Genomic DNA, 22,792 nt, shown 5'->3' with positions numbered 1-22,792 from the left:
CTGTGAGCGGGGCTGGTGACGGCCTGCTGAGATGTCACTCCTCTATACTGTCCTGGTAATGCCGGGATAATTGAACTTGTTTACATATCCTCTGGGAAATCAGCTGCGCTTCAGAATACACCAGAGGAGAGATGAAAAAGAGCAGCGCGTCGGAGTGTACGACTGAAAAATTTTATTTTTAGCCAGTCTGCTCATGTCATACGTATGTGTGTAGCCATATGTGCCATTTTTCCACGTTCACTTGTGTGTGTGTTTAAATGTGTGTGTGTGTGTGTGTGTGTGTGTGTGTGTGTGTGTGTGTGTGTGTGTGTGCGACTGTGAGTGACGCACCCAAGTGCATGTGTAACCTGAGATTCAGGTGGTGATGCAGGCGGGTGTGCAAATACGTGAGTAGAATTTGTTACCAAGGCAACAGGCATTCAGTGAGTCGGTGCAATGGAATGGCTGGTGCAGTTCTATTAGCGAGAAGCAGTTTCCATAGCGACTCAACATCGCAGCTGCCTATGCAAGAGTTTGTGTGTGTGTGTGTGTGTGTGTGTGTGTGTGTGTGTGTGTGTGTGTGTGTGTGTGTGTGTGTGTATGAATACGGTGTGAATCCTGTGTGACTTTGAGTCTTCATTAGCGTACCTCGCTATGTATGACTTGCTTTGTAACATTCCATATTTTTTCATCCTTTGCTATCATGTTTTTTTGGTTTGAACCTCCCATCCATGTCTCTACCGCTGTCAGTTCTCTCACACACACTGCCCTATTTTCATCTCCTTCCTCTCTCTGTCTTACCCCCCTTTATCCCCCCCGTATCTCTCTCTGTTCCTATTTCTCCGTCTCCCCCATCTCGGAGTGCTGAAGCTCATCAGGGTAAACAGATGCTGTGGCTGTTATTTATGTTTCCACTTGGTCTGGCTTTCATACAAATTATCCACAGGCCCTGCACAGTGCAGACGCTCAGCCTAAATGGGCTGCACTGGCAGCTCTCTCAGCCTTATCCACGCTCAGACACTCAGACTGTACCACAGACGCTGCAAGAGGGGGGTTTCATGAGGTGGGGGGTGGAGGGGTGGCGCACAGGCCAACAGAGTGAACCATAGCAACACTCTGATGGGCACAAAGACACCAATAACAGAGAGGGCATCAGAACTGGCTGCACCATTTGCTCCACACATGGAGGGGAATAACAGTTTGGGAAGGTACCATCAGCTCGCAGGACAGGGGAAACAGACGTCACAGAATAAAATATAGAGGATAAGCCCAGTGGGGCAGACACATGAAATACCTGCTGCCAGCATAAAGGCAGTCTACTGAAAATGTTTCATACTTTCTTCGTTTTTTTCCATCTTTATCTTCTTTTTTGAGTGAATCACTGGCTGTAGGAGGTTAGAAACGCTGCACATGGATCTTTTTACTTTAAAGGCTGCTGCAGTTATACAAAACCAGAGCTGTGGGTTTAAACTGGGCAGACTACCTGTTGCCTGTGAACACTTCAGCTCAGCAGGAAGTCTCAAAGAGGTGTGTGGTGTGTGTGGAAAAGAACTGATTTTGCATTCTTAGAAATAAAGAAGCTAACTAAAATCATAAAGCGTTTTTTGGCTTGTCCCAACATGAGAACTTTTTTTGGTTCTCAGTAGAACATTTTATAGAGGTTCCACTTGGAACCCTTTCAGAGGGTTCTAGCCAGAACCCAATGTAAAAGATTATACCTAGAACTATCTGTGTAAGGTTTTACCCAAAAACCCCTATGAGAGGCTTTAAAGGAGAACCTTTCTGTCGTGTTATGGTTCCACCCAGAACCCTTTCTGGATGTTCTAACCAGAATATTTCTACCATTTAAGGGTGCTAACAAGAACCCACCCAGGGGGTCTGACCAAAGAGCTGTAACTGATCAGTTATTAAATTAATCACCAACTTTATTACCACACTATCATTTTTTTAAGGAAAAAAGTCTTAGACAAACCTTTTCTTCAAAAAAGTTTCTTCAGAAGTAAATGGTTCTGGGTAGAACCTCAGCCCTTCAAGAAGAACCCTTTTGGAGCCCACATTTCTAAGAGTGTAAGACTAAATGAATTTTATTTCCCATGTGTGAAATCTGTTTTGAATATGCTCTTGACAGACTACTTGGCATATTGAAAATACAACACAACTACAAACAACATAATAAACGTCAAGAGGGGACATATGAAGTTGATAACTGTGTCAAGTTTTTGGATCAGTGAACATTATATATAAATGTGTGCTATGACTATTCTTCTTTTCTTTTTTAAAAAAAATTATTTTAATCCCTTTTAACCCCCCTGCATTTTTTCCTCTTTTCTCTTTCATTTTCTTACTCTCTCATAATTTATTTTAGGCTGCTTTACTTCATTAGTATTACAGTACTTTGTCTTTAGGAGTGTGTGTGTGTGTGTGTGTGTATGGGAGTAAATACTTGTACCTACTGTGTTATATCACTACATCTGTTCAGTAAAGACAAAAAAAACTAATAATAATAATAATGAACATCACTGTTTATCTCTGTTGTGCAGATATTCGGGATCGTCGTAAGAAGCCGGTGATGCTGTTCATCCACGGAGGCTCCTATATGGAGGGTTCAGGGAACATGTTTGATGGAAGTGTTCTCGCTGCCTACGGAAATGTTATCGTGGTCACCATGAACTATCGGCTCGGTGTACTCGGTAAGTTTGATGTACTTTGTTTGACATGTGTCATCTCACCTTGAGCAGTCCCTGAGAGTCAATAAAAAATGTGTTTTATAATTGGTGGTACAATGCACAAATAAAGCAGGCTTTATGAAAAATAGCGCTCTGTGAAAAATAGCTATTTATAAGACATTTTGATAAATGTCCCCCTCAAATCATAAATCACTGTTGAATACAGAATGCCCAAGAATGAAAATTAAAACCCCTCCTTCTGCAGGCTGTAATAGTCCAAGTGGGTTTTATATTGTCTTACTCTAAGCCAGGGATGTCGAACATATGGCTGGTGCGCCAAAAGTGGCCTGCCAAAGAGTCAAATCCAGCCCAATGAATGCAAAGGGTAAAAAATTGCAGAGCATACATTTTAGCTAAGAGTACAGTCTGAAAAAAAAAACATTTATTTGATCATATTTACAGCTACTAAAAGGAACTTTAATATTTTGTTGATTTATACAACATCAAAAATAAAATTATCTAAATAAAAATCTTCTCTGGCTTCTTTTTAACTGGCTAATGTATGAGTCACTGTAACATTGCCTGAAAAAATGTAGGCACAGGCTTGTTTCATCTGATTTCAAGGAGAATCCGACCCGGTGCCAGGGATTAAGAATAACTATATAGAAATAGCCACTCTTCTGGCTGATGGCCCTGTTTGCTGATTTGGGTCATATAGAGGCATCAGTATTAAACTGAGACTGATTCATAACCAGTTAAAAACTCCTTGTAGGAGCTGTAAAGATATGAACATCATGCAAAACATTGTCAATCTGCAGTTTCAGTACAAATGATCAGTATCAGACTTCAGTATTAAAACTATATTGGGAGACCTTCACCTTCTTCCTCATTAGTTTCCACTTTCGTTGGTGTTGTGTGATAATGCCAGCCTTACTACACAGAAGTGGAGATTTATGGACAATTAAGAGATTTTCTAGATCGTGACAAGTTGTTCGAATAAAAAAAAAGTATAATACTACATTGTTCAGCTTCAAAATACAAGAATATCTGACTGAATGTGGAAAACCTGAGACACGTTGAAATTACACTTAGTTTTCGTTAGACATCTAAGCCTTTTCATCATCTGTTTTGTGAGTGAATGGTTCCTTACTTGTGAACGTTTTTGAAATGTATTTCTTTACACTAAAGTAGAAAGTGAAGAATTTGGAGCTGGTATTATTTATAGGTTGTTATGCAATGGGTTTACTGCTCTAGCCCACTTGAGATTGAATTAGGGTGTACATTATGTGGCCTACGAACTAAAATGGGTTTGATCTAAGCTGAAATAACAAGGCATATGAATGTCAGTTTACACCTGTAATGGTGTTTACTGTAACATTGTTTGAGTGTTTGAGACGAAGCAGCCACTCATGCGACATGACAGAACATGTAAAAGGAAGTACAGGCAGCATGAACAAGAGAGAGACAGCTATAAATGGTGAGTATCTCAAGCGACCTACTGTAGGAGAGAATGTACCATCAAAGAAAATAAATAGTCTTAACTAAAGCAGATAACATATTGCTTTCCCAGTTTTTTTATTTTTTGTTTTTTTCTGATGGCGTGTGAATACCTTTAAAAAAACATCACCTTTCAAGTTTTGATGACCAGTAGAAATGTTGCTTTTCTTGTCTAACATGTGTTGTGACAATAACCCTGTCAACATGGTGGAAAAAAAGAATATTTCATGGCATCAAACCTGAGCCTGGTGTCCTGATTGATCTGAGTGAAGAAGTTAAGAGCGTTTTCTACTAGAGTTTCTACAAATGCACTTAAATATTTACTCGTCTCCCAAAGCAGCACTTAGGAGTGAGTGCACGGCACACCCTTAAGAGCTGACCGTGGTGCTGAAGATAACTCTAAATACACTTTAAAGTAATGTGGTGTTTTTGACTGTCTGTAAGTCATACTGTATATTAAAAATACATAGAATCACAAAGTGTAAATGTTATAAACCACATAATGGGAAAGTGTCATGCTTGGATGGTTTAGAATGAAATCAAAGCTCAGAAACAATTCGACAGTCCTTTAAGACAGTACACTTTGATAGATTTACCTGCTGCTTGAGGCAGATGTTACTCTTAAACACCAATTAAAACAAGAATCAAGCAGTGATGGTTCCTGTAAGAGTCATGAAGTTTCATTGTTATTCTGTCATTATTTCTGTATAAGAGCCACTGTAAGCTTAATGGAAATAAACAAGCATCATAAAGAAAAAGAACAGAGAAGAAACTTAAAGAAGGAAAGTGGTATATCATACAGAAGAGATTAAAATACACTGTATAAAGTGTATTTAATTAGTAGTTGAAGTAATACAGTGTTTTGAATGAGTCACATTCAGCTTTCTCTTTTAGTGATGTTAGTCTACTGTTGTGGATCATAACAACTTGAAATTATATCCGACTTAAAGAAGTTGTGTTCATCTAATTTGTCAACTCTGTTTGAAAAGCTTGTCACCAGTTGAAGTACTTATTTAAGTTGGTTCAACAAATCTTTTTTCAGTGTACAGAAGTATGCAAAAACAGGAATGATGGCAATGAGAAGTTAGTGTGATTCTTATTTTCTCGTTTGCCATCATCAGTCATGATATTTCAAGCCTCACTTCACAGAGAGTGTCAGTGGTGATGATAAAAGTATGATAAATGAACAAAAACAATAACGCTTTAGTGATATGTGTTGTTTTGAGTTCATCCTGCTGGTTTTGGAGCATCTTAAGCTCAATGATCATTTCTAAGAACATCTTAGGTTACTTTGATCTGGGGAAACACTTGGAAATGGATATTTGATCTTAGCCTTTAAAAGCAATTTAACACCTCATTTTGGCTTGAACACAATTCAAAAAATGTTTTCAAACCCAGACGCCACGACCACTGACCCTCCCATTCCTCTCACGGCTTTGTCGGATCAGTGCTCCAGTGCCCCTGTTATCTCTCCCCAGACTTTGTAGACCATTTCAGCTGCTTTCGGCTTTTTTGATGCTTACATCAAATCTGATGGTCATTTCTAATCAGGGTTGGGCAAGTTACTCAACACTCAACACCCGTAAACCATTTGTTGTTGGCTGTCCAGATGTTGGCTGTGGTGGTAACAGGGCCCATCTGTTAGTGATGCATGGACTGCAGTTAGAAATGCACACACTGCGGTTAATCCGTGGGGCGGGCAGGCTAGCTCATAAAAATTAATATTCTGATTGATAGCGGATGAGTCGAGGGTGCATCACCCCAGAGTGAGACAGGTTGTATGTGCTTTTACGAATGACAAGACAGCAGTGTGACTTAATTGATTATTTAATTCTGTGTCCTCTGCAAAGTTCCCTCAGTCCTGTCCAGTTTGCAACTATAGTTTTTAGTCTTGCAGCTTGAATGTCCCACATATTTGCTGCCGTGACATCACTGTACACATGGAAACAAAACTGAAAGCAGTTCCTCTAATCATAAGTAAATCATGAAAAAAAAGACACTCAGACATCAACACGTACACTGCAGGTATGAGAACGCCATTGGTTGGTTTCAGTCAATATTGTGGCATCCACTGTGTGCTGGAAACAACAACAACGTCCGAAATAGCAACCTACGCTGAAAATGTCAGATAAGCACCTGGGTCGGCAATGATACAAATGTAAACAGGCTAGCAGCTTTTACCTTCTCTTTTGCAGGGATGTAGACATTTTAATGCCAGTGCACGCCACCCTATGTGCAAATGTTAAACAAAAAAGTTCCTGCCAATACTGTTTTGCAGAGAAACTGCCCAAGACAATTGTGATTTGTTCAGAGAAATACAAACAAGACAGAGCATTTTTTCCTTCATAGCAAAATATCAATATATGGAGACAGACCTTTCTACAGTGCTGAGTGCTGCATCTTTTGCTGACAGTTAGCTCGCAAAGCTAATGCTACACAGTGGTTACACTCTTGCCTTATTTGCATAGGACATACAGTTATAACACACACTGTCACAGGGGTGGATGCAGACAATTGGCAAAGTCAGATGGTTAAGAAATACATTTCTTATTAAATCACAGTTGAAAATAACCAAAACCAAACCTGAATTGAAGCTTGAGCTGTGTTCACCAAAGGGTTTTTTAAAATCATTTCCAGTCGGAGCGCCAGACATTTCCGTTCTGCTACAAACAGCAGCAGAGTGATAAGGCACTGAGCATCTATTCTGCACCGAGCGCTTCGCATGAAACATTTTTTCTGGTTGGCAAAAGTTGAAAACTGGTGAACTTTGGGTAAAGCACTGTGCTGTGTCCTGTTCATACTCCTTGTCTGTACTTCTTGAACCAGATTCCATGGAACTTCATCTCTTGAACAAAACAAAGGTTCTCACCAAACTTTACTTCCAAGAGCAGTTACTCTAACATGTGCCTACATTTTTACAGTCAGTCAACAGTTGATACTTCAGTATTTTTTTTATAACAAAAACTCTGCAAAATCAAGTGGAAATCATAAATTAACTGCTACCTCCGTGGACACTCTATGTCATAACAACCAAAGCATGTCAACTGAAAAAAGCTTCACCTCCAAAGCACTTTGAGGTGCTCCTAGCTGGATGGAGCACTTGGCGTTTTCAGCTGGGAAAAAAAAATGCTTTGGTGGACACAGTCCCCTATACAACAAGACATGTCCCAACAATGTATCAGGGTTTCAGTCAGGTAGCAGAAGTCTAATCCACACCTGATAATATAGACTCTACATTACTGTTCTGGAACTGTGAAGTATGTCTGTGTACAATAACAGCCTTTGTGTGAACAGTTGTAAAGTGTTTTCAGTTTTGATATCATGCACAATGAGGTCTAGTTAATCCTTAGTTATCATTTCTGCTACCAGAGTTGTTCAGACTTGACCGGTTATTCCTGTATCTGTTCACTGAGTGTTATTTCTGTGCAGTGGATTTCATAATAAAGCACAAACAGGTGTATTTACTGCGTTCATTTAGCCTGAAAATTAATTTTTTTGGATTAATTTATTGTTATATCAATATGCACGTCTGCAGAAAAAACAGGCAGGATCTGACTCACTATACTTCAGCCACTGAAAACTGAATTGAAATGAGTGTCTGTTGCTTTTGGTGTATTTTTGGATTAAGGGGTATTCTATTTGTCCATTCTGTTAGAGATTTGCAGTGCTTGCTTGGCCTTTGAGTGTGGGCTGAGCTTTGTGTGTGTGTGTGTGTGTGTGTGTGTGTGTGTGTGTGTGTCTGTGTGTGTGTGTGTGTGTGTGTGTGTGTGTGTGTGTGTGTGTGTGTGTGTGTGTGTGTGTGTGTGTGTGTGTTTGTTGGTGTGTGTGTGTACCCAGCCCTTGTGCTGCTGGATATCAGTGGAGTCAAGTATTTACATTCTCCATCATCTTTTGGAGGTGTTTGCACACAGACTATCTGTGACTGTCACTGCGGTTGCCAGGTTGGGTAATCAGATCTTGTTTATTGCATCACGCCTGTTTCAACATATCAGAATAATGATAAACAGAGAAATGGGAGTAGTTTAGGATGCCGTCCAAGAGTTGCAGTGAGTATTAACAGAGGGTAACGTGATCCAGACCGTTATTGACAGTGCCAATGGAGAGGCACAGGGACAAGGACAAACTGAGAGTTAGTGAAATGAGGGACCTGAACCTGCAGCTTTATGCAGCTCAATATCTGCTTAGGTGTTTTTTTTAGAGCAGAATAAGTAAATTAGAAATCCTTTATCGTCTTATTGTCATTTCACAAGTACAATGAAATTGATTAGTAATCCTATACTGTATATCTACATGGCAGATGTTACTTGCACCTGGGTTGGAATAGTTGGAATAGCCAATGTGGCTATTTACACCTGGGTGTGTATAGCTTTGCATTGCAGAGACAAGCACCCAGGTGTCAACAGCCAACAATGACATGTCTCAGTGGCAAAGACAAAACATGATATTCCCCTGAACCCTAACAAAGCAGTTTTATTTCAAGACTTAACCAAGTTCTTTGTTTCTTAAACCTAACCAATTAGTTTTGTTTCATAACCTTACCAAGTTGTTTTGTTTTATAACCTAAACTAGTAGTTCTGTTGCCTAAATCAAACTGCAACTGAAAACTTAAATCTTAGGGCCCTATCTTACATTGATCTAAAGTTCATGATTCAATGCTCATACGCAAGGGTTTTAATTTATTCAAAGTGTGCTCAAATCCCCGTGCACCTGTGGTGTACAGCAGGATATACCTTATCAGCTGTGCACAAGTGCCTTGATTTATTCACGGGTGTGTTTTGGACATAACATACTGTAAACCAATGAGAAAGTCAGCTCTCTTCGCCTTTAAGAAGCTGGTGTGCCTGGAGTGCAAACGCTGCCAGGGAAGCAGGTGAATGATATAGGCGCCATCCGCTTTGCACTGCATGTAAGATAGAGTCTTTAGTCAATGGATATGTGTAAATATTATGCATACATATGGAATGTACACATATACAAATGCAGTGTAAACATCTGTGCGGTGTTCTGCATATATACAGATACTTGCAGGTAGAGGGGAAACATGTAACCAACATATAAATAATGTACAGTTGGAATTCTGACATCTTCTGCGGTGCTTTTTCACACTTCTCAGACAAATCGTGATCGTTTAGAAACCAAGCATGAGATTCTGTTTACAATTTGAAATCAGGTGCATCAAATGTGGTGTTAAATTACACACTGATTGAAACGCTCTTCAGCGGTAGCCTGTATCTCTTTGTTTGCTTCATCTCAACCTTGTTTCTAGACCGTAACCTGGCCAATTTACATTTACATTGTGGCAGTGACTCGTGTTGTAGATGCTTGAAGTGCAGTCATGCGCTGCACAGTATGTTTATTATTACACTGAACTGCCACACACACACACACACACACACATATACATACAAAAATACACATTGAGGTGGAGAGCGATCCTGCTGAGTGATTATGAGGGATGACGCAGTGTCCTCGATTCCTTGAACATTGTTGAAAATGTTGATATGTGGGCGAATGTGTGCGCTCTCTCTCACAGATAAGGTTTAAGTGGGTTACTGTACTAAGGTGATAATCCTTGTGTGTGTTTGTATGTTTGTACATGTTTTCATCATCTTCTTGTGCATGTGACAGTGTGTGTGTGCGTGTACATGCTACTTGGTTGTGTGCCGTGCGTAAAATATATATATGAATAATGCACCATCCATCTGAATTTTTAATAGCGCTCCTCTCTGACACTGAATTTGAGTCAAAGTGGGAAACACAAGCATGCCTTATTCTAATAGTTTTATATTCTAATCTTAAGTATTATCCTGTACTTACACACAGGAGCTTACGCATGCCAACCTCATTTTATACAATGCCTGCGCCTTTAAGAGAGTGATAGGGAGTCAGGAATGAGGGAAGAAGAGAGAGCAGGGAATAGAGACAGATGAGCGAGGGAGAATCATAGAGAGACAGTGAGGGAAAAGGAAACAGAAGGGGGGAGATGGGAACAGGCTAAAAATAAACCGTCAGAAATGCTTTTTTAAATCTGCAGCGATGCAAAGTATTCATTCAAATAAACGCTCCTGCAGTGTGACCACAGCGCCCTTACGTTAAAGCCATATGGTTTAACGCTTCGTGCTTTCACTCCCGTGCGACACATACATATGTAGCTTTCCAGCAAATGGGTATACTTCCTGGAATTTACTTATTAATTTATAATACGGCCTGTCGTGGTGGAGTAAAATGGGTGAATGAGAAGAAAATGTCTGCCTGGTTCAGAGGTTTGGTGACAGTTGAGATTCCAGATTGCTGCTCGGCTCACCTTCTCCTACCTTCCTCCTGCTCCAGGCCCAGCGAGCCTTCTGATTTGTGTTGCATAGCCATCTGTTCAGACTAATTAACTAATTAACTAATTAATGAACTCTGGGGAAAGGCCCACCATCGTGGGCTCCGAGAGTGAGAACATTTTTCACCTCAGGAAGAGAGATGAAACGCTTCTTCTGGAAACGTTTCTCTGCACTTTATACCTAATTTCAGCTTTTTACTTGTAAGATAGAAAGCAGCTTCTCTAGTAGTAAATACAGTACAGTCAATAAGCACAGCTTTTACACTGAATGAAAGCACTGGTGAATTTAACATTTGCTTATTATCCTGCTAAAATGCTCTTTTCATATTTACAATTGTGCTCAATGATACAGTGTGACTTAAAGGGAACGTTTGGCATTCTTCATACGGATGCTCAGTCAGTGTATTGAAGCAATAAACTCCTCAGTGCCTGATGTATTAACAGCACCAACATGTACCAGGATGCATTGCACCTGAGCCTCTAATGCCCCAGCCCATGTTGCAGTGTATCACCTCTCTAGCCTATAGCATTTACTTTTTTGGCTACAACATAGCAGTAGGTGACAAAAATACTCATGTAGCCCTCTGGTTACCTAGAGGTGCAGACTAGAAATCCAAGTTGAAAAAGCTTGTAGTTCTTTCTATATCTAGTGACATCAACTAATTTTGCTGTTGCTGTTTGCAGTATTATATATAATTAGTCAACACTAGTGGTATATTTGTTTGTGGTCTGATGATTAGATGTTTTGACCACTTTACTGAAAGTGTAACAAGTACTAAACACAACTGAGACATATTATCTAATCACCTTATGATGAAGATCATTTGGATGAACATGTATTTACCAAGCAATAGGTGATATGGATGATATGACCTAAAAATATTTTATGCCATGATATACAATGTATATCTAGACATTTTTCACTGGAAACATCTGCCTGCTGCAGTCAGTAAGAAGTGTAACAGAACCTACTGCAATGAGCAGGGACAGCCAACGAGAAACATCTGAAACCACAGAAATTCATATGGCTTTATTAAAAATAAGTAGAGACATATTGAGATGTCTTAAAAAACAATCAGGTATCCTACATATATTGCCAAATAATGGTTTTAATGAAGGAAGTTAAGTCTTAAATGCCTCTGCATGTTACCTCTCATCTGTTCTCTTCTTGCATTTGCAGTAAACTTATGTTAATACTCCTCATAACACTTGAAAGCTTTAACCGTCACATATTCTTGTAAACTGGCTGTTAACTATAATTTCTAGAGCTACTACGGCAACTCTTAAAATTACAAAATGCAGAGAAAAATGTATCCACTCTACCTTGCTTCATACTGTCTATTGTTTTCCTATCAATTAAAAATAATGTGTCCAAAAATAATTTGCTCAGGTTTGTGACACACTAAACAATATTTTATATGTTACTCATTAAATATAATTTTACAAGCCTGTGCACATTTTTTAACATAAGTCAAGTCAATCAGTGCATCCACAAGTAGCGCTTAGCTCAGTGAGTCGTGGGCATCAGTTGAAATTGTGCTGCCCGGTGTTCTCAGAAGGATCCCTTTAAATATGACATAAACAGTATTTTTAGCCAGCACAGATTCGGCTGTCAATTAATTTCAGCCTGCTGCCTTTTCACAACTCAGCTGTCCCTAAATACAAATGAAAACACCTCCCACTGCCTGCATGCAGCCACAATCTTCCCACTCCTCAAGTAATCGTTAACACCTCTTTCCCCATATTTTGTCTACAGTACAGTGTCTGCGATGACAGCACAGAAAAACAGTTATTTTGCTTGTATGTCAGTCTGACTTTGACTAGGTTCATGTGCAAACCATGATTTTAGATTGATAAATAAAATGCAAACATGCAAACAAGAAAATAATTTATTCCTTTTTCAGAATTCACTGAGTGACTGCCGTGGGTCACGTCTGTGAAGGCACCATTGATGCTGAAAGGTGCGTGCAGGTTTTGGACCGACATATGCCGACGTCCAGACGTATTTTTCGAGGGGAGTCCCTGCTTCTTTCAGCAGGACAATGCCAAGATACATTCTGCAGGTGTTACATCAGCGTGGCTTCAGTCCAGACCTGCCTCCCATTAAATATGTGTGGTGCATTAAGAAGCTCAAAATAAGACAACAGAGACGCCGGACTGTTGAGCAACTGAAGTCGTATATCAAGCAATGGTGAGGTGTCACAGTGGTAAACATGCCCCTGTCCCAGCTTTTTTGGAACCTGTTGCAGGCATCAAATTCAGAATGAGTTTTTATTTAGGAAAAAGCAATGACGTTATCTTGCCTTTGTACTGTATTCAATTGAATATAGGTCGGAAAGTTTTAGCAAATAATTTATTTACATTTTAGACAATCACTTTTTTTAAAAATGGGCTGTCTACGTTAATAAATACTTCATCAGCTATCTGGCCTTTATATGGTAGATGTGATTGTATAGATGTAATGAGGGGTTGTGATGAATGTGATGGTGAGATTGTTTGTATTAGAAGCTTCAGGTTCTTGAAAGAAATAAAAATGTAGCCAGGAAAAGTTGCCTCCATCATATAGGCAAAGTTCACATTGAACACTGATGACTTATAGGCATATTTACCAAAACTGACACCAATCTGCCTCCCAGGCTGGCAGCCAGTGGCACAGCTGGACCAGTCAAATACAAGGAAGATAATTAATGCAGCTAGTCATACTTGATGCTCAACATCTTACACACCACATACAGCGTCATAATCAAATTTAAAATAGCAAGGTCTCGAGAGTACCGAAAATCCACTAAATATTGCCAAAGTCCCTAAGCTTATTTAAATTTATCTATTTACTGGTACATTTGTTTCCTGTATGATGTGTATAACATTTCAAGACGTCCTTGCTTATGACTTTTGTTGATTTACGTCGGAGGCTATCAAGCTGTGAAGCAAGTTGAACAGGAGGAGCAGAGGGAGAGATGTGAGGCCAAGACACTGTGTGAGGTGAAAAATATTCCTTCTGGGAGTCATAACTCAGTTCAGTGTTCAGTGTTAACATATTATACACATAAAATATGTGTATCACGACTTACACTTTCCGAGGATATTCTTGTCCAGTGTCCATTATGAAAATATATAAATCCACTTGCTGCTCATAACTCATGAACATGCTTCAGAATCATCACATTTTTAAGTTTTCTTCAATTTAAAGGTAATTCAGTGATAATGGTCTTAACATCCATGGGTACATTGCCAACAGGAGCTCTAACTAAGTCTCTATTGGAAACCCCTGATTTAGATGATTTCTTAGTTGTTGACGGTTGATTTTCAGAAATTTCCAAACCACCTTCAAGTCATTATTTGGTATTCTCTACTGCTGAAATCAAAGATTTTCCAGCTTTCTGTTCAAAACTGATGGACTAAAATATTTCAGAAGGAGGATAACTAACCAATTAATCTACTCAAATATGTCAGCATCCATCTATGTCTCACCAATAACTGCAAGTGTAGCCAGTGAATAGAGACTCCTGTTACAATAGTGACATCAAGATAAATGTGTTATTAATAAATATAACACTTTGCTAAGAGTTATGGCACATTGACTAACATGACAGGTTGTACATGTAAGGGCACATATACAGTGGCAGAGTCAGCTCAATGTACTGAAGAAACCACGTGTAAACAAAGAAAACAGCTTCATCAATTTGACAGCACACATGCACAGCAGTTATAAATCACTCTGCAAATACACAAACATTCTGCAAATACACACAACACAACCAAATACACAAATGTGCTGCAAATACACAACTACAACAACAGTGTTCCCAGAGAACTTTTTATGCCTCCACACTGGCAGAACACCTGGAGGAAATTTCTTCAAATTTGGCACAAACGTCCACTTGGACTCGAGGATGAACTGATTAGAATCTGGAGGTCAAAGGTCAAGGTCACAAAACATTTATTTTGGCCATAACTCTAGAATTTGTACACTAATTATGACAGAATTTCACACATATCTAAAAGGATACAATGCTGAGGAGATGGCATTGTATATCCAGAAGGTCAAAGGTCAGTTTCACTGTGACATCATCTGGTCCAGTCCTCAGTCCTCCTCTGTCAAAATCATCTCTAAGTGATGACAGCATGTTTCTCACTGGAAATTATTCATTGGACTCATACACATAATGTCTATGGTAATAACTACCACTTTGCCCAAAAATAATACTTATAATATAATATGATAATAATTATTATTATAATAAATAATACTTAATACTATTAAAATGACTGGTTGGCGGAGGCATACAACTGTCCAGCAGTAATTCTAGTTAAACACTGGGGCTAAGGTTATCTCTTTATCATAACAGAGCTTGGCTTTTTCTAACCTATATCTTAAGATATTTCTGGTCTAATAATGTATATCTGATTATTATGCAGCTGTACAGGCCGTCTGTCAGCACTGTTGGTAGGATAGTAAAGAAATCATCAGAATTACTGGGAATTCCTTTTTGCTCTTTAGGGTCGTGCAAGGTGCATGCAGTGGTCACGTGCATCAAGTACAGGAGTAGCAGCAGTCAGAAATCCATAACATAAACATAAACGGATGATACACAGAGCCGACTTCAGTTACTTCACGAGTCACAAACTGCAGCAACAACAAGCGTGTTCAAGCCATGTTTTTTTAATGTCCTCTCAAAACAGTTTGCATTATCGTTTTGTGTCTCTGCTGTTTTTTTTGTTGTGTGTGTTCGCAATGTGTTTGTGTATTCGCAGCATGTTTTCTAAATGCCGCACATGTGTTGTCAGATTGGTGAAGTTGTTTTCTTAATTTGCTTGTGTTTTGTCTATGTGTGTTTACATGTGTTTTCTTAAATTGCAGCTGTGCAATGAGCTCTCTTGGCCACCGTACAAATATGATTAATGAGTATATATTATTAATTAAAAGAGCTTTATGTCTGTATCATTAGCTTGTGATTAAACCATCTGTGTGTAAACAAGACTCTATTTTAAGAGACTTGATTCATTTCATTTGATCAGTTTCTAATTCTCACTGACTGTGATTTTCATCAACGATCAGTTGTTTCTGAAATGAAACTTTCTTTGAAAAGCTTTGAAACGTCTTTGTGTCAGTGTGAAGTTTGAAGCATTGCTTTTCAAATTTGCATGACAGCCTAGTTTTATTGCACAGCTTGGTACCATTTCAACGGACCTTTGAGAGTAAAAATTGAGTGAGATAAGTAAGCTAATAAATACAATGACGCTGGAAGCCTATGGGCGGTGTGCTGAAATGACATTAGTTCAGCAGGAGGAAGCGCAATTACAATATAATTTCATTTCTGGGTATACTTGACATACAGAGTGATACATAATTGAAATGGACCTGCCAGCAGGTCCTCAGATTGAACTTCCAGTGCCAACAAGGAGACTTAACAGATTTGTGTAAAAATGTTGATAATCCAACAAGAATGTGCGAGGGGTGAAGTACAGCGGCAGATCTTTGAATCAAAGAATGGATCAATCAGCTCTTTTATATTGTGGGGGAAAAAGAAAAATCAGCCTCTTGGGGGTGCTAGCAGTGCTTCAGACTTTCATTCTCAAGATAGAAAGAAAAATGTTCAATTAAAAAATCACGCTCCATACATAAGTGAAATGGCTTGCTTGTTTTTTTATGTGACAGCACACTGTGCATTTTGTGACAGTGCCCATTATAGGGTTTACTGACTTAGTGCTGTTATTGACAGAAGCAGGGGAAACCGAGGATGGTAGTAACAGTATGAAGCAGGGTTCAGCATTAATGTTTTTTTTTCACCTGCCTTTGTTTTATTAGTGGTTATTAAATAACAACAAAGATTGAAGCTAATTGTTATGTTTTATCTAGGGCTGCAACATTTGTAAAATGCCAGAAAATCCATTCCAGTTTTTCATATTCCAAGGAAATGTCTTTAAATGTCTTGTTTTGCTGAAAAATGACATTTTGCATGAAAAAATAGTTAAACAAGTAATCTATTATCAAAATAGTTTAATAGTTTTATTCTTTTTTTTACAAGGGGCAAGTAAGTTGCATGAATCACTTGGCCAACATGACATTTTACCTCCCTGGTAATGGTATGGTACTAAAGTGGTTGTACATGTTAGATCTCTCAAACTTTGGTAGACGGTACCCATATTTGTCTACTACAAATAAAACTTACTTGGATGTGTACTGTGCAATCACAGATTATGTGAGTTAATGTCAAACACAAAGAGTTGTGAGGTAAGCTGTAACCATAGCTGGATGGATGTAACAGTGAGAGGTGATTTACTGATTTAAAATACATACGAATCAGTGAAGAATAAAGAATACATAGTTTTGGGGAACCCTTGTCGTTTGGTTGATGGAGCGAGCGCCTCATGTGCTGGCTATCATCCCTCCCACCTGCAGCTCTTTGCTACATGTCGTCCTGCAGTTTTAAATAAAGTAAAAAGTGACATTTTATATGTGTGTGGACTGTGCTCTTGACTGTGCATGTCTCACGTAAGGGTTCAGTCACTGTCACAGTTGTGCAGGCGTTTTGGGCCCAGAACTTGACCCGCACTTCTTTTTGACCTTGACTTTGCAATGTGCTCCATGCACACAATGCAGAAATTCTCATCATTTTAATGAACCATTACAACCATTACATAGCTAAGTGTTTTAGCATGTGAGCTTGGAGATAGCATGAATGCAAAGCAGAAAATTAAACTAGAGAAACTGCCACTTTAGATTATGGAAGTCAAACCACTGTATATATAATACAATGAACACTCGAAATAAATAATCTTAAATGTACTTTCTTCTTCTTAAAATTAGTTTTTTTGGTTATAAATTCCACAGTGATGCTCACAAAGACATGCCACATCTCCTGTGAGCTCAAAAGGGAAATGGGAGTGTACCATATTGATGACATGCCTGCAACTATTTTATGATTGGTCAAACTGATGCAACACTAACCTGTCTCCCCTGCTTTCAAAAGTCTTTTGAAATTATATGTGAAGTTATCAGTACATTCTGCATACGGTACAGAGAAAGGTCATATTCATCCACAGTTACATTCACACACAGCAGTTAATCCCCAAGGTTGCCGCACAATACTGAATGATCAAATCCACTTTATTCCAATCATCAAAACAGATTCTTTAGTCTTCAGAGTACAGGAGACATTCGCCATCTGCTATGTTTGTTTTTTCCCTTTTTTGTAATAGTGCCTCTACCTTTCCTTGATTAATTTAGTGACTCATATTCAGAAACATTGCTTTGATTCCTCTCTTCAATCACATTATCTGTGTGTATAAAAAAGGCTTCCCTCTGATTTTTGACATCTCTCATCATCCCCTGCGTGACGTCACAGTGAAATTATATAATATGTCCTTCAGTATATTCCTTTCACCTCTCTGTCATTTAGGATCTGACAGTAGCTTTGGGCAATATTCGATTTAATACCTGTCTTATGTCTCTGGATTTTTTATTTTATCCCTTCTTTCTCCTCTATGACTTGTACCCCCCACCCCATACACACACACACACACACACACACACACACACACACACACACACACACACACACACACACACACCCCTCCCATCCCTCTCCTCTTGTTCTTTCTTCTCTGTTCACAAAAATATGTTCAGTGACCCACTGCAGTCATTCTGTTCAGTCCTAAAAAAAATTACTCTGCAGAAGCATGTTCCCGTCTCAGTAGTCAAACCGTCAGATGACTGACCGCACTTCAGTTCTGGACTGTGAATTTGTGAATGGTGCAGGCTTTTACAGAGATGGTCAACAGTAGTGGATGTACTGAATAAAGTTGTTCAATGTGGCACAGTAAAAATGCTGCACAAAATCCTCCTCCTGATGTGGAGCAGCTGCCACCTTTTTTAGTATCACGCTCCTCTGTTGTCTCAAAATGAAATAACAATCCTTCCGATACACACCCTTAGAAATAAAGTTGCTAAGGAGAACCAGATAAGGTTCTTTGGCATGTCCCCAAAGGAGAACCCTTTTTTGATTCCTGGTCGAAACTCTTGTAACGGTTCCAGGTGGAACCTCATGGGCCCTTTCCCACCAAATCAGTTTTGGTTCTTACACCACTTTCATTCAAGATTCTTAGAACCTTGGTGCTATCTAGTGAACAAGGCTGCATTTTCATCAGTTTTGAGTGGAACCACTGTAGTCAAGGATGTCATCAACAGAGGGCGCTGCACAATGCGCAACAACCCGTGGAATATGACATGCCCACTTTGGTTCTCAAGGAAAATATGGTATTTTTTGCTTCCAGTTGGGGGCCAACTTTTTAGGTTCCAAAACACTTGCGTCATCAGCAGAGGGCGTTGCTACTGCTATGTTCTGGTTCCAGCTGAGAACTAGCTTTTTAGGTTTATTTATTTATTATATTTGAAGGGTCTATAAACCTCTTATCTTCTGATGGTTCTATGAAGTACAAGATTGTATTCTACGAATGAAACAAAAATTATTGTATTCCATAAATTGTACACTGTAGTCTTTAGTCATTTTAACAATCAATGTTACAATTGGTGATGTTTAAACTGACCTATTGAATCATGGGTAAACATTTGAATATTTGAGGGTTAGGGTCTTTTAATACTTATGTTTTCAACAATTCTTGAAAAATTCTTTCTTTCAAAAAGAGTTCTTCATGGAACCCATAGTCTTACAAAGAACCCTTGATGAGTCCTTTTGTCAGAACCCCAGCCGTTCAGCAAGAACCCTTTTGGAACCCTTATTTCTGAGAGTGCATGATACATTATCATTACACTATCTTCCTGTTGGATTTGCAATACTGTATCAATAAGGGATAATAGCTTTTACCATAACTCATCTCATCAGTGTAGGGAAACACTAAGTGCTCTTTGCATTCAGCAATTGAGCACATTATGCTTTCGTGATTTTATAAAATCTACTTTTTTGAGAGACAGTTCTCACGATGACAGGGAAGATATATGAGCGAAGCAGCAGTTATTATTTGATATTCTTGGGGGACTTTTATAGAACCTTCTGCATGATACAATACACTGTAAATATTTTAAATTTCCCTCCATCAGCTGCTGCACTCTTCTGTCTTCTGTCATCCATTCATTTCACTGTCTTCAGCCTGTATCTTTACTTAGAGGTTGATGACTCTCCTCACAGTTCCTTGGCCGTTACCTAAAGCAAGTGTTGAATATGCATGAGTTCAGCCTCATAAACTGCTGCTCTCAGCGCTAAAGTCAGTAGGAAGCCCAACTCAGCAGATGGGGGGGATCAGAAAGAAAACTTACTGAAAGAGAAAGAGAGGAGAGGAGGGAACTTGTTTGACTTATCTTCAGTGGTGGAAGATAAACCACATTTCCTCTCTTTATGTTGCCCTTGCAGAAGAGAGCGACAGGAGGCGCTAGCTCAAGCTAGCATGCTGCTTCAGACACTCAGGGTTTCAGAATGGTTCTTTTTGAAGGGATGACGTTTTACCCAGAACTTCTGAAGAATCCTTTTTTTTACAGAAAGGTTCATGGTGAGACTGAGGGTTCCACTGGAGCATATTTTTGCCTCATATGTTGACTACAATATGGTTCTTAGAAGAGGGAAATAGGTGAAACTAACCTTGTAAAAAGATAACTTTAGATCCCCCTCACTGGGTTCCAAATAAAATCATTAGAATATAAATGTATTCTTGGTAGAATCCCCAAGGATAGGCTCTAGATTAAACCTTTGGGATACAACAGGGTTCTCAGTACAACCCCACAGGTGAGTTCTAGATGAAAACTTTTTTGTTTGCATCCTTAGGAAGTCACATCTAATTGAAATTACTTTGACTGATATTGCAATTGCGATATGATCATTTTTACATCATTATTCTTATTTTGATTGAAAAAACATGGTAAAATGCAGGAATCTGTACCAAGTGAAGTGAAGTCTGTAGAATGTGATGTGTGGTACAGGACATATCTGCCTCATGAGATTCATTCATTTAAAAGTTTTTTGGACACATTTTGCATTTAACAAGTATTATACCTCCTGGAACTGAAAATTTCAGAAAGTCACATTGAGATTTTTACTGACATATTGATTAACTGTGCAGCCCTACTGGTAGTGTTCTCAGAAGAACCCCCAAGGGTGGGTTCTAAATAAAACCACTGGGATATAAAAAGGTTCTCGGTAGAACCACCCTGGTTGGGTTCTAGGTGAAACCCTTGCGACATAAAATATTTCTTAGTAGAACCCACTGGATGGGTTCTTGGCAACACCCTGATAAGGCGGAAAGGATCTAGCTAAAGCACCTAGAGAGGGTTCATAAAGTTTCTCCATACAACTTCTCATAGAGGAACCTTTCACAGACTGTTCTCGGTATAACCCTTCACACTGAGTTCTAGGTTGAACCATGTGAAAGAGTTCCAGTTGGAACCTTCGTAAAGGTTCTTCCAGGGACCAGAAGACGAGCCTAACAACTTTGTATGATTCTAGTTAGCATCTTTATTTCTAAGAGTGTACGCTCAGTTGTGTGTCTGCATTGACTTTGTTTTTGTGCTCATGCGCGCATGCACGCAGCTGTTTGTGTACTTGAATATGGAAGTGCTTGCGTGTGTGTATGCAAGTGCTTTTGTGAGTGTCTGTCCATATCATTTTGCCTGAAGCTCTGGACAGTTGCCAGGCAACTGTGGCAGGCAGCTCAGCACTCGGCTGGGCATCCACGGAGCAGACATTTCCACATGCCTATGGTTTTGATAAGCGGCACAGGTCAGCACTGATACATTACCAGGTCAGAGTCACATCAGGCTAAGAGCCAGTCAATTGCTGGGATGATCTAAGGATAATACAATTACACAGTAACATGGAAACTATATCTTGATTACCAAGAGTAATCCTTTAAAGGCAATGTTGCTGCTACAACATTGATATGATTTAATGTAACAAGATTTCTATGTTTATAATAATCCATCCAACACCACTAAATGCTACAGTATGGAAGCTGAGAGCAGCTGTGGTTTCTAACAAATTCAGTAATCCTATTATCTCTAGATCACAATTTAATCAAGCAGTGGTTTCTCATGATCATTATCTCATTATCATTAGGTAAGAAGAGAGATTATTGTTTTCTCAAGACTGGGTCACTGTTTGTGGTTGGGTGTTGTTCAGCTATCAGACCTACCAAAGCATTCATTTGTTCTCTCAAGATAAAAAAGATAATTTAGCTGTGATTCTGAGATAATGCAAGCAAATATAAGCAAACATGGCTGCCTTCAGCATCTGTGCTTTGTAAGGACAACATCCAGGTCACTGCGTCTGTGGACCGACATGAAAACATTTTGTTCGAGGCGTTATCGTTCCTAGGTGGACACAGATAAAGGCACAGGCACATTTTGATAGAGGTTTACTTTTGTTTTCATTTAATTGCAGAGATACTAAAGCATAAATGCTGTCCATACTGTATGCTGGTGCAGTGCCAAAGCACAAAGCAATAATGTTACTCGAAGTTGTCTTTTTCTTTTAGTTATTTTTTTTTTCTTATTTTCTTTTACTTCTATTCCTGTGCAGTTATTTTTGGCAGCCAGCAAGTGTCTTTTTATCCTTAATGTGTTTTGCATTCAATATTCTTGTTCATTAAATGTGAGAAATAATTATAAGGGCTCATCCTAACGATTAAAGGATTTTTTGGACAACTAATCTAATTACTAATTTATCAATTATTTTGTAGAGTTTTTTATTACTCAGTTAACACAGCAATTAATTTAAATATCGAAAGCTTGTCTTGTTATTTCATTATTCTATTCAGTCATAATCCTGAAAAATAGACACATAAAGCACAATAGAATAATAACAGTAGTGGGATATTTTAAAATGATTATTATTTCCACCCTATTTAATGTATTTATCAGATACCTGATAAATGAAATACTGGCCCTAAAATTCAAAAGAATTGCTGTGACACATATTAATTTAATCAATGTGTCAACAATTTCTGCTGCTCGACATAAAACTTGTCTTGGTCATGACATGGATTTATTATATCACTGGCATAATATGCAGTTAAGATAAAGAGTGGCAAATATATTTTTGCATCAGTGTGGTTCAAAGAAAAAATCTGTAACGTTAGTTGTAGCCATTTTCTCACTCATACATAGCTGTTAAAGTAAACAGAAAATAAAACAGCTGACTAACATGGTGCATGGTGTAACATTATGGGAACAAAAGCGGTGTAAAATTACTTTTTCACATGGGAGCAATGAAGAAAGATTTAGAAAAACTATTTTAAGTGACTGCTGCTAACAAAAACATGTTCCACATGTTGGTAATCCTAATATATCATGCTTGAGTGCTGACAGACAGTA

General features: G+C 38.8%; 1 protein-coding gene across 1 annotated transcript in view; it reads left to right on the top strand.

The window, feature by feature from the left end:
- nlgn2b (neuroligin 2b) overlaps window positions 1-22,792 on the top strand; it is a 96,044-nt gene that overhangs the window by 56,178 nt on the left and 17,074 nt on the right. The window contains exon 4 of the mRNA XM_084730856.1: window positions 2,520-2,669. Coding sequence (XP_084586982.1) covers window positions 2,520-2,669 — 150 coding nt within the window. The remainder of the gene's footprint in view (window positions 1-2,519; window positions 2,670-22,792) is intronic.

This window comes from Lutjanus erythropterus, chromosome 11 (assembly GCF_056507025.1).
Source record: "Lutjanus erythropterus isolate fLutEry1 chromosome 11, fLutEry1.hap2, whole genome shotgun sequence".
In the NCBI taxonomy this organism is placed as follows: domain Eukaryota; kingdom Metazoa; phylum Chordata; class Actinopteri; order Lutjaniformes; family Lutjanidae; genus Lutjanus; species Lutjanus erythropterus.
This window is presented reverse-complemented; position numbering and strand designations above follow the sequence as displayed.